Source organism: Enhydra lutris, unplaced genomic scaffold (assembly GCF_002288905.1).
Source record: "Enhydra lutris kenyoni isolate GAN:26980312 unplaced genomic scaffold, ASM228890v2 scaffoldscaffold9, whole genome shotgun sequence".
NCBI classification, from domain to species: Eukaryota; Metazoa; Chordata; class Mammalia; order Carnivora; family Mustelidae; genus Enhydra; species Enhydra lutris.
This window is the reverse complement of record NW_019154093.1, coordinates 4743391-4758100: the sequence shown is the minus strand read 5'-3', so window position 1 is coordinate 4758100 and position 14710 is coordinate 4743391. Positions and strand designations below refer to the sequence as shown.

At 53.3% G+C, this 14710-nt stretch overlaps 1 protein-coding gene across 1 annotated transcript in view; it reads left to right on the top strand.

The window, feature by feature from the left end:
• The window catches only part of LOC111143473 (tripartite motif containing 62), a 28219-nt gene extending 15208 nt beyond the window's left edge, over window positions 1-13011 (top strand). The window contains exons 3-5 of the mRNA XM_022497252.1: window positions 954-1210; window positions 2007-2122; window positions 10779-13011. Of these exons, the coding sequence (XP_022352960.1) occupies window positions 954-1210; window positions 2007-2122; window positions 10779-11329 (924 nt within the window). The 3' untranslated portion in view covers window positions 11330-13011. The remainder of the gene's footprint in view (window positions 1-953; window positions 1211-2006; window positions 2123-10778) is intronic.
• Window positions 13012-14710: the final 1699 nt, after the last annotated feature.

The following is a 14710-nucleotide window of genomic DNA, read 5'->3' as shown; positions in this document are numbered from 1 at the left end:
CTGTACCCCATGTTGTCCTGCCGTGTGCTGCTTCCCCCCATCCCCGCCGTTGACTTGTAGCCTGTCCTGCAGGCCCCAGCTCAGAAGCCATCTCTCAATCATCAGGCTCTTTCTCTGAACCTCAAACAAGGCCATGCACTTGGCGAACATGCCCCCACTCGATCTTCCCAGACCCCTGCACTGTGGTTGTGTCATTCCTCTCACAGATAATAAGAAGATAGGCTCAGAGACATTAGGCAACTGAGGTTGGCCCAGCTAGAGACCCAGAGCTAAGATTCTCACCCGGGCTGTTGCACACCGAAGCCCGTGCCCATCCCCACACAGGCCTCTCCTGGGCCTGGCAGTGCCCACGGGAGCAGAGAAGTGGGCAAGTCCAGGCTTGCCTCCTGTGATCATGACTTTAACTTCCTGGTCCAGTTTCTTGGCTAGGGGCTCGCAAGGGTGGCGGGACAGGGCAGGTGACCACCAAAGTTTGCCCTTGTGATATCTGTGATCTCCTTGTCTTCTTGGCTTGAGCCCCATGAGTGAATTTTTTTTTTTTAAACAAATAAAGACCTCACTGTATCCTAGACTGACTTCAGCCTCTTCTCCCTGACCACCGCCTCTCCCCCAGCTTCCCTGTCCCTCCCACCCCCAAGCCAGAAAGCTGGGCATCATCCTCACACCTTTCTCTCCCACATCTCTCCAGCCAGCCCACCTGGCACAGGGAGGCTGCCCCCAAATGTCTTTCAGGCCACGGCCCCTCTGCTGCTCCACTAGTTCAAGCCTCAGTGAGTTTCCTAAGGGGCACATGGAATCATGTGCTGTCCCTGGCTCTGCCGGCCCCATCCTGCCACCGCGCCCTTCCACCACCCTTTCCACTCCCCACGGCAAGGTTGTCAGCTTCCACCTCTCTCCCAGGAGTCATCCCCTTCCGCTCCCCCTGGCCTCACCCCTGATGCCTGTCCCCCCAGTCTTCCACCAAAAGCTTGCGGACCACCATCGGGGAGGCATTTGAGCGGCTGCACCGGCTGCTGCGGGAGCGGCAGAAGGCGATGCTGGAGGAGCTGGAGGCTGACACAGCGCGCACGCTGACGGACATTGAGCAGAAAGTCCAGCGTTACAGCCAGCAGCTGCGCAAGGTGCAGGAGGGGGCCCAGATCCTGCAGGAGCGGCTGGCCGAGACCGACCGCCACACCTTCCTGGCCGGGGTGGCCTCACTGTCTGAGCGGTAAGTGCCCGCCACCAGCCACCTTCCCCGGACAGGTAGTGGGGAGGTGGGCCCCGAGGCACAGGGGCTGGTTAGCAGAGAACTCATTCATTCCCATCTTCATCAGAGAGGTACGGGACATCTGCTCTGTGCCAGAGCCTGGGCCAAAAAGGCTTTCTGTGTTTATATTGTTATTTATGTAATAAGCAGAATCATACAGAGTATTACTTATAGAGCAACATTATTTATATTACAAATACACATTCTATTGTTTATAATATTGATATTATAGGTAATACATAGTATTTATATTATTATAATCCTATTAGCTCCCTTGGAGATAGCAACGGCTGCCACCCCCATTTCACACATGTGGGAACAGGCACAGAGAAGCTAGATCACTGGGTCTAGTATATGGCAGAACCAGGATTCAAATGCACGTCTCTCTGGTCCCGTAGCCCCCTTTCATAATGATAACACTTTGTTATTAGTCTGTTGATGATCAATCCTGATAGCTAACATCATGTATTCGGTGTTGACCGTGAACCAAGCACTGTGGTAAGCGTTTTACATACATTATGCCGTATTCTACTCACAACAAGCCTGGAAGGCAGGTGCTATCTTGGTACCCATTTTAAAGATGAAGTAACTGAGGCTAGAGAAGTAGGAAGTGGCTCTGACTCTGACTCTGATGCTGGCAGACTTGACATACATGACCTTGCTCTTTGTCAGCTGCCCTGAAGGAGGCTGTAGGGCCCCCAGGGTTGGGACCAAAATCCAGCCCCCAATGCAGCCTGTTCTCCTGTTTTCTTTCCAGGCTTAAAGGGAAAATCCATGAGACCAATCTGACTTACGAAGACTTCCCGACCTCCAAGTACACGGGCCCCCTGCAGTACACCATCTGGAAGTCCCTATTCCAGGATATCCACCCAGGTAAGGCCCTTCCTGCCAGCCCCAGAGAGCACCCAGGAAGAGGTAAGGTTTAGCACGGGCAGGAGTGAGGGGATACATCCCAGCCTGTCCACCCACTCTGAACATAGCATGGGGGCAGGGCAGAGGGAGGAGAAGAATTTCTTGCTGAGCACCTGCTCTGTTCCAGGGCCTGTGCTAGGCACCCGCACTATCACTCAGCTCAGTGAATCCTCATATGGCCATTATGAGGCCATTAATATATCCATTCTCCAGATGAAGAGACTGAGGCCTTGGGAAGTTCATTCATCCATCCTACAGCACATATCACACAACATACTCTTCTAGGTACTGGAGACATAGCAGTGAGAAAAACAGGCAAAAGTCCCTGCCCTCGTGGATCTTATATCATAGGGAGAGAGAAAGTGAAAGTAAATAAGTAAAATCCATAGTTCATTAGAGAAGGATAAAAGATAAGGAAGGGAGCTAGGGGATGTCAGGTCAGATAATAAGTAGAAGGTCCAGTTAGAAGACCTCACCAGGCAGGAAGCATAGAAATAAAGCCCTGAAGGAAGAAGGAGAGTGATCCATTGCAGTTTTCTGAGGGAAGAGTTCCTGACAGTGGGGATAGCAAGTGCAAAGGCCCTGAGGCAGGAGCAGCCTGGCATATTCAAGGAATGAGGAGGCTGGTGTGGCTAGAGTGGAAGGGAGTAGAGGTGAGGAGGTCAGGGAGGTGGCAATGGCCAGACCCTGAGGGCCTGAGGGCCAGTGTGAGAACTTCAGACTTCATGCTGAGTGAGGTGGGAGCCCCTGGAGGGCTTGGGGACATGCAGTGGGATGTGCTTAAGTTCCTCGAGGCTCCCTCTTACTCCCAGGTTGAGAATAGACTGAAGGGGGTTAAGAGTGGAGGCCGGGAGACTGGTTAGGAGATTTCCACAATACTCCAGGCCAGCGGTGGTGGCTTGGAGCAGGGTGATTGCAGTGGAGGTGGAGAGAAGTGATCAGATTTGGGATCTACTTTGAAGGGAGAGCCAATAGGATTTGCTAATGAATCCGATCTCGGGTATGAGAGAAAAAAGACAAGGGAACTACAATGATGCAGGCCAAGCTTCCTGGAAGGACAGAGTTGTAAGCACGTGACGTTTGCCATATGGATGAGATGTCTAAGCGCCGGTGCTGAGAAGGCAAGTGGAATGACAAGTACTATATAGGACAAGGGTCAGCGCCGGCGATATTGGCGTGTGGACAGTACTTTATGAGCCTAGATGACAGCACCTAGGAAGTGAAAGAAGAGAGACAGAGCTACTCTCAACTCTGAAGCTCCAGGGCACTCCCAGATCGTAGGGACGGGGGAGACCCAGCCAACAGGACCGGGAAGGAGCAGCCAGAGAAGGGGGTGGGGGTAGAAACCCAGGTTTGTCCTGGAAGCCAAGTAGGGAGAGCGGCTGATGGCAGCAAAGGCCACTAGGCCAGGTGGGAGAACCCCGAACTGACTGTTGTCCAGCAGCATGGGGGTCTTTGTGGAGCCACAGGGGCATAAGCTGGATAGGAGGCCATCCAAGGGCAAGTGGGAGGAGAGAGCGAGTGGAGATTGAGTGGAGACAATGCTTTCTATTTCTAAGTCAGGCATTTGATTTAAGGGACGGACAGAGAAGGTGGCAGAGGCTGTTGAAGGGGAAAGAAGTAATGGCCTCTTTGTGGGTAAGGGGAAAGACCCAGTGGAAGGAGGGCAGAGCTGAGGGGGAAGGGCCAAGAGAGTGGCCGGGGAGATGTCCAGGAGTGGGGTGGGGGGCGGTCTGCCGCTACCTCTGCTGGGAGCCCAGACAGCTCATCTTCGGGAGCCCAGAGGAGGGGGAATGAATGGGCAGTGGTGAAAGCTTGAGAGGTTTCTCTTCTGATGGCCTCCCCTTTCCCACTGAGGTAGGAAGCAAGGTTGCCGCCTGCGATGAAGAGAGGTGGGAGGAGGTGATGGGAGGTTTGCAGAGAGAGGAGAAGGTTTTAACAGGTTTCTAGTGGAGGGAGTAGACCCTGGGACCCAAAATCATATAACCTACAAAGGCACCATGTCCTTTAAAGGTGAGACAAGGATATGAAGGGGAATTCTCTCAAAGAGGTAGGCAGTATTACTGTCCTCATCTTTTTCAGTTGAGGAAAGAGAACTGTTAAGACCTTGTCCATGAACACAACCCAGAAGTGTTACAGTCAGGATTCGCACTCAGACCTGCCAGAGCCCAGAGCCTGTGCCCTTACCTTCTAAGCCAGCCAGGCATCCTCTGGCCTCACACCAACCCAGGAAGCCTGGGTGGGAGACGGAGGCTCAGAGAGGCTCGCTGATTTCCCATAGTCACACAGCAGTCAGAGCTCTGGCCCCGTGCCTGGATTCATTCTTTTGACCTACAGACACTGAAAGTGCCTCCAGGCATTTTCAGGGGTCAGGAGATACAGATGGGCAAACAGACCCTCCCAGACCCCACAGCCCAGTGGGATAAGCTATGACAAGCAACTCATGCAGTTCTGTGGAAACCCCAAGGAGAAACAGTAGGTTCTGGTGGGGCCAGGAGAAGGACTGAGCTGATGATGTTTGAACTGAGCACTGAAGGCTGAGGCTTTGGCCGCACAGGGAAAGGTGGAGCCTGGTGGGGCCTCCAGACTGTCCCTGGTGGGGAACTGCATCGGCTAAAGCAGTGGGGAGGGCAGGAGCGTGAATGATCCCAGGATGGTCCTGATGGGGCCTTCCAGGAAAGGATGGAGAAGGCCGAAGAGCTCACTGAGAGTGTGAATGCTGGACAGAGGTGGGGATCCCCCATAAGTGACTGAAGGCCACATCTGATATATCATTTCCAATTTCCCAGAAGCGAAGGGACAGTGCCTAGTACTCGTAAATCTGGATCTGTGCCCTCATTGCCAAAAGGGGCAGTAGTTTGGGGAAGGGCCCTTTTCCCAGCAGACTGGGTGGAACTCTGGGCTGTCTTCTTGGGGTACTCCTAGCCTCGTTGTATGCTCCTAGACTTGGAGGGACTTCCACCCGGGGACCCAGCAGGGGGAGGGCCACATGTGGGCGAAGCAGAATAACTCAAGGAGGAAACAAGCACATCCCCAGCTGCTGACCCAGGGAAGCCTTTGGGCAGATGGTCTCAGGAGCTCTCTTTGTCTCGGCTGCCACCTGCTGCATCCTGGTCACAGCTCAGAGAGGCACTCCAGGCACCTCAGCCTGACAGTCAAGGCCCTACAAGACCTTGGCCCTGCCGTTCTCTCATCCTCCCCCCTCCCGCCCCCATAATACTCAGCAACACTGATCCGTCTCTGCCTAGAACCCTCTCTACAAATCTCAGTCTTTGATGACTAACTTCTCCCCTTCACATCCAGTTTATAAACACCTCCTCTGAGAATCCTTCCTGGATTTCTTCAGGTCGCCCTGGGCTTTCCTGGTCTCACTGTTTTGTCAATGTCTGTGTAGCTGTCTGTCTCACTAGATCATGAGCTCTGAGGGGTCAGGGCTGGATCTAATTCATCACTCTATATCCCTAGAAGCCCACACAGGAAATGTTTGTTGATAAGTAGATAAAGAAATGAATGAGCCCTAGGCTCAGTTCTGCTACTAGAATAGTGCCATAAAGTAGGTACTCAGTAAATATTTTTGAATGGAACTTGCCACACATCCTTGAAAAAGTTACTTTCTCCTCTGAGTCTCAGTTTCCTCCTCTAAGAAATCAGGATGCTAATCCCTTCTCAACCCCCTCCCAAGTGAGCACGTGGATGGGGGAACTTGCTGGTTACCCCAGGGCAGGGTTTCTCAATGTCAGCACTCTTGACCTTTGAGGCTGGATAATTCCTTGTTATAGAGGGCTGTCCTATGCATGGTGGGTTGGCTAGCAGCATTCCTCGTCTCTGCTCAATGAAAGGCTCCCCTCCCCAGTTTTGACAACCCAAAATGTCTCAAGACATTACCAGATGAACCCTGCGAGGCAAATAGCCCCAGCTGAGAACCACGGGCCCAGAGAAAACTGTGGAAGAGGGGCTGAGGGAGCGGTAGTGTGTGCCCTGAGCATCCAGCCAAGGACAGAGGTCCCTGGGGAATTCAGAGAACAGTGACCTGCTTAGCCAGTCCCCTTCCTTTGTCCGTAGGCCCTGTGAAGTCACTCTGGCTCCTCTGGCAGCACCAAGGCCCTTTATGTCCAGACGGGAGGGACAGGCACCCCCAGGGACCTAGCCCCTGGATTCTAGCAGCTTCCTGCCTGTCCTGCTTCCAGCTCAGGCTTCCTACTGGGTCACCTGAGAACTCCATTTAGCACTGGTCACTCCCCTTGCTTTGGAACTTCCAGTCTCTACCACCACCCACCTCCTGTCCCACCCTTCAGCTGACATTAGAAACCCTCCCCCAACCGCCAGGCCTGTTTGTTCCAGCTCCCCAACACAAACTTCCTCCCCTGGCCAGACCAGAGGACACCAGACATTGCCTCCTGTGCTTCTGCCACCTCCCTCCCCTGGGCTGCTCACTCCTTCCCCCTGCTCACCTCAATCCAGTCATTTCGTCACCACCTAGCTGTGTGCCCCAGGGCAGATCACTGCCCTCTCTGAGCCAGTTTTCTCCTCTGTAAAACAGGGATGGGGCAGATGTGATTGATCTCCCAGGGTAGGTATAAGAATGAAATAAAATTATCTAGTTGTGATAATAATCCTGGAACTCAGTAAGTATGTGATACCTGTTTATTACGATGGTGATTGGGACTCATCCTATGGTTCCTCGGTCTTGCTGAGCAGGCTTTCTGGGGCCACATAAAGGAAAGAACATGGTGTGAAAAGACCTCAGCTCAAGTTCCAACTGTACTTCCACCCTGAGGGATAGCTCATGCAGGCCAGTTAACTCTGAGAAGTGTCCTTGGAGCCTCAGTTTCCTCTTCTGACAAATGGTACCATGATTTGCTCTTCTGGGGCTGCCACAGCATTCCAGCAAGCTAGTGGGTATGAGTGTGTTTCTCGAATGCTGGCACGATGCCCTGGAGGGTCTAAGTAGGTGGGAAGCCCGAGGCAGCAGATTTTGTGAAGGCCTGAGGAAAGAGCCATCCTGTCAGGCTTCTGAAGGTTCGAGCCACTGTCCTTGGGAACAGAGGGACTCAGCCACCCACTGCCAAGCCATGGTGCTGGACTAGGAGGTTTCTCTGCTACCTGGGCCATGTCGGGGGTGGTTGACGATGGCCAGCAGACATTTCCTGGGGCCTCCACAGTCCATGTCCCTCCCTCAATGCCTTTGACGTTGAGGTCTCAGTCTTAAATGGACAGAAAAAACACCTGGAGACAACGGGCTGCTTCAACACCTGCTTTCTGTTTTTCTAAAACAGTGTATCCGGACATAGAAAAGATCTCTGACCTGTAACATAGTGAGCCCCAGGGGACTGTGGTCTGGCAGCTCTCCCAAGGATAAAGGATGGGTGGAGGGATTGCCATTCCCCACCCAGGGACTGACATCTCAGACGGAAAAGGTGTTGCCATGGCCCCTTCTGGGTCTCTCTCTGGTCTGAAGGCTGTTACTCCTGCCAGATCTAGCCTCACGGAAGATGGGATGGAGTCCTGGGGAGACAGAACCTCTTTATGATGAAATGGGAGACCCTGGAGGTGAGCCCCAGCCTACCCGTTGGGGGTGTCAAAGCCTATTAAGAAGCAGGCCACGCCCTGTGCCTAATAAGAATTCTGGGCTCAACATCCCCCTGCCCCTGGGAGGTTGGGCCAAGCACCCAGTTACCGGGCCCCTCCCCCAGTTCCGCCTCTGCTGCCAGCACTGCCCAATGAACAGCAGACCCTGCCCCCAAGCCCACCCCAGGAGCTGGCGCTCAGTGCAGTCAGGATATCCTCTGGATTCCTGCCTCATCTCTATGGCCCAATCTCAGAGCCCTTGAGAGCCCACTTGGCTGCCTCTTCCAGCGCCCTCCACACTCATCGGTGGCCCTGGAAGTGGCCATGTGGCCCTCCATGAGGCTTAAGGATCTGGGGCTGAGCCCTCCAGCCCCTGTGCTGGTATGGGGCTCAAACCCCCGTCCGCCTGCTCCAGCCCTGGTCCCTCGGCCCCGCGCGATACTTTCTGCCTGTTGCAGACCTCCTCAGTCATCCTGAGCTCCACAAGTCCCCGCGTGGCAGTCAGGATGGTGGCTGCCCACACCTTGGCTTTGTGCCTGCTCTGCCCCTCTGCTACAGACGCCTGAGTGTGACCCACATTCCACAGCCTGTAGGAGTGGCCCATCTGTGTCTAATTAGATTCTTCTTGCTTCCTTAGCCTCCCCCTCACACACACTTCCTACACCTCCCTCCTGCTCTCACCTCCTGACGTCACTGTGGGGATTCCCACATTCCACGTGGGCAAGAACTTCGGGTTCCCACAGGCTGTACGGTGACCCTTCGGAAGACAGGGTAGAACATTCAGCCACTGATTCAGTGTCTTCCTTCTTGGAGCTCCCCCTCTTCAGTGTCCCTGGATGGAGAGTTCTGTTTCCATTGACCCCCCCTGTTCCCAGGGCTGATGGTTTCCGTTCAGCCCTCAGAGATCTAAGAACAGGAAAGGAGAATATAACATGCGAAACGAAATTGACTCCTACCGGAGCCCATGGAGGGAGCCTGATAGAAGTCAAGGGTGAGCTTTGCTGGTGGCAGTGTGCACGGGAGCACAGTTCAGAAATGGGCTCTTGGTCCCTGTTGGGGACAGTTGCCACCACTGAAGTGCTTCATTTCTGTGCACGCATGAAGCCAACAGAGGTGACAGAAGTAGGGGGTAATGCTGCAGCCGAGTGGAACTCTGGTCCTGACCCCCCCCCCCACCCCCCCCCCAGATAAGGGAAGCCCCAGAGAGCAGCGTGAAGAAATCCTTTGCTCCCAGGACCTGGGGCAGGATTCCTTCTCTTCACTCTTCTTGGCCTCTGTCTTGCTCTGCCCTGGAAATGGTCATCCAAGCTCAGGCAGGCCACTTCCAGGTTCTCGCATCTTCTGGCTGAGCATCCGCTCCCTTCTGAAGGAGAGAGTAAACAGAGACTCTGAGCACCAGACCTGCTAAGCCAGTGTGACCAGCCCAGAGCAGGGTGACCCAGCCTGTGCTGCCTGCCTGAGAGCAACACAAACAGAGTCACTTTAATTGGGTGAGCCTTTCTGGAAACCTTCACTATGCCTGGCTCTGTGCTGGGCACCAGGCACACTAAGGAGAACCTAGTTGGGTGGTACACAACCCTTGCCCTCTTGATGCAAAGGGGGTGTAAGATGTGGGCACAGGAGACCATACCCCTTATAGAATCAGGAGAGGACATGAAGTTAAGGAATCTCCGAAGAAAGAGTGAGCCCACCTGCTGGGCCACTAAGACGGCTTCCCAGAGGATGGGCCCTGGAGTGGAGCCACACGCAGGGGTGATGACAACAAGCAGGGAGGAGTCAGTGGAGGACAGACAGTCTGAGTGGAGGCTTTGGGGCTGAGCGGGGTGGCGTGGCGTTGGGGCTGGGTTGCACATGGCCTTGATTAGTCTTTATTCTGCCACTAGGTGCTGGGTGACCTGAGATTAGTCCCCTCTCCTCTCTGGGTCTCATTTTCCCCATCTGTCAAATGGAACAGTTGGCTCAGAATTAATGGTTCACAGCTTTTTCAGACCTGTCACCTACATTTCCTAACAAATAATTTGTAATGTCTCAAAGATAATATAACCTTTTCACAATTTATATATATGTATAATACATAAATTATAATATATATAAATTTTAATATATAATATATAAATATATATTAAATGTATCTATACTTGAAATTGTATATCCATAATCTGATGATGATATAAAGAAAAAATACAAGGAAATTCCTTGTAAGAAAATATTGCTCGTGTCCTCTCTAGGGGCTCACTATAGCCATACTGGAAAACAATGAAGTAGTCAGGTGCTCCTACCATAGGTACAACACCATTTTGTCTCAAATGTGGTCTGAAACAGGTAGATTCTATGAGTCAGTGGCATTTTTCTTAGAGATGTATTGTCCCAAAAAGTGAACAATTCTCAATGAAGTTCTAAACAACATAAATGCAGTCTCCCCTCAGTTTCCATGGTAGTAGTGTTCTAAAATACTCAGTATATTAAAACTGTACAAAAATTACATCCTGTTCATACATAAAATGGAGTTAAGTTGTAATTTTAGGTCTTTGTAAAAAAGTTTTTCATCCACATGAATGTCTGGTTGGGCATTTGAAAACATATGGGTGGCAAGAGGGCCGTGGAAATGCCCTGTGCCTTTCATTCAGGGCATTTGGACGCATGGATCGCACCTACTAAGAAACCCACACACTCCCACGCATGTCCTTGTCCCCACCAGGGTGATTGCCAACGCCTGGATAATCCTGACGCTCTCTCAGCTCTGAAGTTCTGTAATTCTGGATTTCTTTATAGTTTACCCAACAGACTTTTGCGGGGTGCCTCCTGTGTTCCTTGCCCCAGGCAGTCACAGTTCCTGATCCTCTGCAGCCAGGGTTAAATCTGGAAGGACCTTGGCCATCACCCTTCCATTTTACAGAGGAGGGAGCTGAGGACCAGAGAGGGCAGGCTAGCCTTCAGCAACACACAGCTTCCTGGGGACCAACCAGAAGCCAGCCCCCAAGTAGGGAAGTAGAGTGGGTCCACAGCCTTCTCTCCATTCACCTCCTCTCCCCTCCTCCGCCCCCTGCAGTGCCCGCTGCCCTGACCCTGGACCCAGGCACTGCCCACCAGCGCCTGATCCTGTCCGACGACTGCACCATCGTGGCCTACGGCAACCTGCACCCGCAGCCGCTGCAGGACTCGCCGAAGCGCTTCGACGTGGAGGTGTCGGTGCTGGGCTCCGAGGCCTTCAGCAGCGGCGTGCACTACTGGGAGGTGGTGGTGGCGGAGAAGACCCAGTGGGTGATTGGGCTGGCCCACGAGGCGGCCAGCCGCAAGGGCAGCATCCAGATCCAGCCCAGCCGCGGCTTCTACTGCATCGTCATGCACGACGGCAACCAGTACAGCGCCTGCACCGAGCCCTGGACCCGGCTCAACGTCCGCGACAAGCTGGACAAGGTGGGCGTGTTCCTGGACTACGATCAAGGCCTGCTCATCTTCTACAACGCCGACGACATGTCCTGGCTCTACACCTTCCGCGAGAAGTTCCCGGGCAAACTCTGCTCCTACTTCAGCCCCGGGCAGAGCCACGCAAATGGCAAGAACGTGCAGCCCTTGAGGATCAATACAGTGCGCATCTAGGGCCGCGGAGGGAGTGCCCAGACGCTACCCGAGCCGCGGCCACCCGCAAGAGCACCACCCAGGGGACAGGAGAGGCCTGGATTCCGGTCCCACGTGGCCACGGTGAGGTCTCAGGCTGCTTGTTTACCCTTCAGCCTCCGTGCTCCATGATTCCTAAACTCTGTCGGCATTGATGTCCTGTAGTTCTGACCTTGATGGAGAGGCAGCTTTGGTCCAAGGATGTGATGTGGCTTCTCCTCGGGGCAGCCCCTGCCCAGTCCTCATCCCCATCCTCTGGGGGCAGGGGCCCACCTCCCTCTGTCTCCCTCCTGCCCACACGCCCTGATCTCAGGATGTGTCAGTGTTGCCAGCGGTTGGCAGCTGGAAAGATACACAGGAACCCTCTTATGGTCCCCACGTCAGAGTCTTGCCCCTCACTGAGCCATGGGCCATGTTACCCTTGACTCCAGCCCACAGTGGACACAGGCAGTAGCTGGTCCTAAGGTGTCCGAGAACCACCTCTTCTACCTCCAGACCAAGAGCTTTGTGGTTCCTGTTTTTCCCACTGCCCTGCAGGTAGAGATGATGCTGTGGCCTTTGCGAGGTACCTGTCATTGGGACCACGTGTTACATGTGCCACCACCTTCCTGCCCACGGGTAGAAAAGTAGGATGACGGCACGGCCAGGGGCCAAGGCGGAGACCAGTAGCCTAAAGGCAGCTGCAGGACAAGCATCACTAGGTGATGGAGGTCCCCAGAAGCTTGGCCAAGGGTCCAAGCGGGCCTCTGGGACCAGGCTAGGGTGCAGGGAGCCGTGTCTCTGTCAGGACCTGAGCACTGGGACAAACTGTTGGCTGGGACCTCCCATCAGGCTTGGCATCTCTCTCCATTCAGATCCTGTGCGGATAACGAGAGCTGCTTTGGCTAGTTTAATGAGACAGAATTTATGATCACATCCCTGATGGCTTTCCAGAATCATTGGAAAGACTGGAGGAGCAGACTCTGCTGGTTTTCCAGGAGTAATTCCCAGCCGCCAAATTCATCATGCCTGTCCTGATCAAAAACGCTGCTCCCGTCTGTAGTAAGCCACTGACCGAATCAGGAGGACGCGGACCGCAAAGCGGTGCTCCCTCCGCTGCTGACCATGCCAGCAAATGGACGTCCTGGGGCCCGCCTCTCTCCCACTCAATTTAATTCCCAAATCCCAATCTGGATGAGAGGCACTGCTGGGGAAACACAACACAAAGCCTGGACTCTGGCTGCACGGGTGTTTGGGAAATAGATTCTTCTTTCCTGGCCCAACCACATTAAAAGGACACAAAAGAAACAGAGAGGGGTTCACTTCCGGGTCTTGGCTTTAAAGCAGCAGAGCCTCCAGCTGTCCTGCTCCCTGGCTCTGGCCCTGCCCAGGGGTGGCCAGAATATCTCAAGCCTCAGCTTTGCTTTCTCATCCTGAGCCTAGATTTGGAGCTTGTGGGGTCCCTGACCCCACTCATCCCAAAGGAGCCAGACTGGCTGAACTTGGGGGGGCTCCCCTCACAACTGTTGCCCATTGGCGTCCCTCTCAGGCAGGAGGAATCCTCAACCTCCCCCCACCCCTACATCTACCAGAATCTGGGTCACCCCAGCAGTATTTTTATTTTGAATGTTGCCCATTTTGTGAGTTATGATGAATTTGTATTAAATTAAAGTTACAGAATGTCAGTGGTCAGTTCCATTCACTTTGAAAAAGGCCCAGGCAGTGTACATATATTAACATGGCTAATCCACAAAGCAACCCTGTTGGGTATGTAATATTATGCCCATTTTACAGAAGTGGAAAATGAGGTTCAGAGAGAAGATGTGACATGCCCACGGCCCCCTGTCCCACGCCGGTAAGGGGCAAAGCTTAGATTAGAACTAAGTTCTAAAGCCAGCACTTACATCACAACTAACTAGTCAGGGAAGACAGGCAGTCTGCCTGGAGGAGGGGTTAGTGATAGTCTTGGGAGCAAAGGGGAGCTCATGAGACAGTGTCAGGTCTCCTGAATTCCACAAACCTGGGCTTGAACCCAAGCTCCATTACCGTATGACTTTAGAGAAATGACTTAACCTCTCTGGGCCTTGGCTTTTCTGTATGGAAAACGGGGATAATAACACCATCTCGTGATTTATTGGTAAGCTGCAAAGTGCAGTGCACTTAGGGAAGTTCTGCCTCTTACTCCAGCTGCCTCCCAGAGTCAGTGCCCTAAGGAATCGGACCCTCAGGAGTCTATCTTCCTCCTTAGGTCTCCTGTGGGGTATGGGAGCATCTTGGTCGTTGATGTCTGCAGGTCTGCTGTAGAGAAGGAGGTCTATCCTACCTCTGACTGGCCAGGAGTCAGGCAGGGGCCTGAATATGGACAGATGAGCTGTGGACACTGAAGGTGGCAAGGCCCTGGGGCCCCACAGCTGCACAGTGCAGCAACCTGGGAAACAGGAGTCCTGAGCCTCATCTTAATTCTCTGCTGACCCTTTCTGTACCCTGAAGCCCCTCTCCTCAGTCTCCTTATCTGCAAATGAGAGAAGTCACACTGGATGCCCCCTGAGGCCTCAGAGGGATCTTCACTTATACCTGGATCTAGGGAGAGCAGAGAGGGAGCCACAACAGTCATTGAATTTTGGGGGGTTCTAGATAGAGGGGCATGAACAAAGATTGGAGAAATTAGCAGAGGGAAAGTCTCTGATGGGTTGATGGAAAGCACCCAGTTTTGGGGGGAGGTGATTTTGAGAGTAGAGTATCCCCAACTGATCCCTCAAATCTCTGTGGCTCCCCCAAAGCCATGCCCCTCCATCTTTGCTCAGTGTATCTGTCTTCTGGGGGGAGAAATGCCCCCTCCACAGTCCTTCCTACCCCTCTCCCACTCAGCCTTGGCACAAGGTCCAAGGAGTGCTGGCCACATCCCAGTCTTCCCTTCAGAATTCCTGAATGAAAGAATCTGGGGTTGTCAGGCTGATCCCAGGAATCCCCCACTTAACACAGACAAGCAGAGAGGGGAGGCAAAGGCATCCCAGTCTTGGGGAAGAAGGAGGGATCAGTGAAGGTCTTACACAGAGCACGAGAGAAATGTATCCCTATTTGGATCCCAGTTTGTGGTCAGCAGACAAAGGGCTGATACTTATCTAACATCAAGACAAGCCTGTGAGGTTGGCATCATTTTCTCAGTGTTTGAGTGGAGAAACATCACCTCCCAGGGGACCCACAGCCAGTACTCAACAGGGCAGGAAATCAGACCCAGGCCCATCCAAAGCTAAAGTCAAACTCGTCACTGGACCTCCCTCGGAATGTTTCTCAACTTTGAGGACCCCTTCAGTGACAGGCAGCAGACACTTGAACTGGATCCCCCTGGGACTCAGAATGGGACTTTAACCCTTGCTCCACACC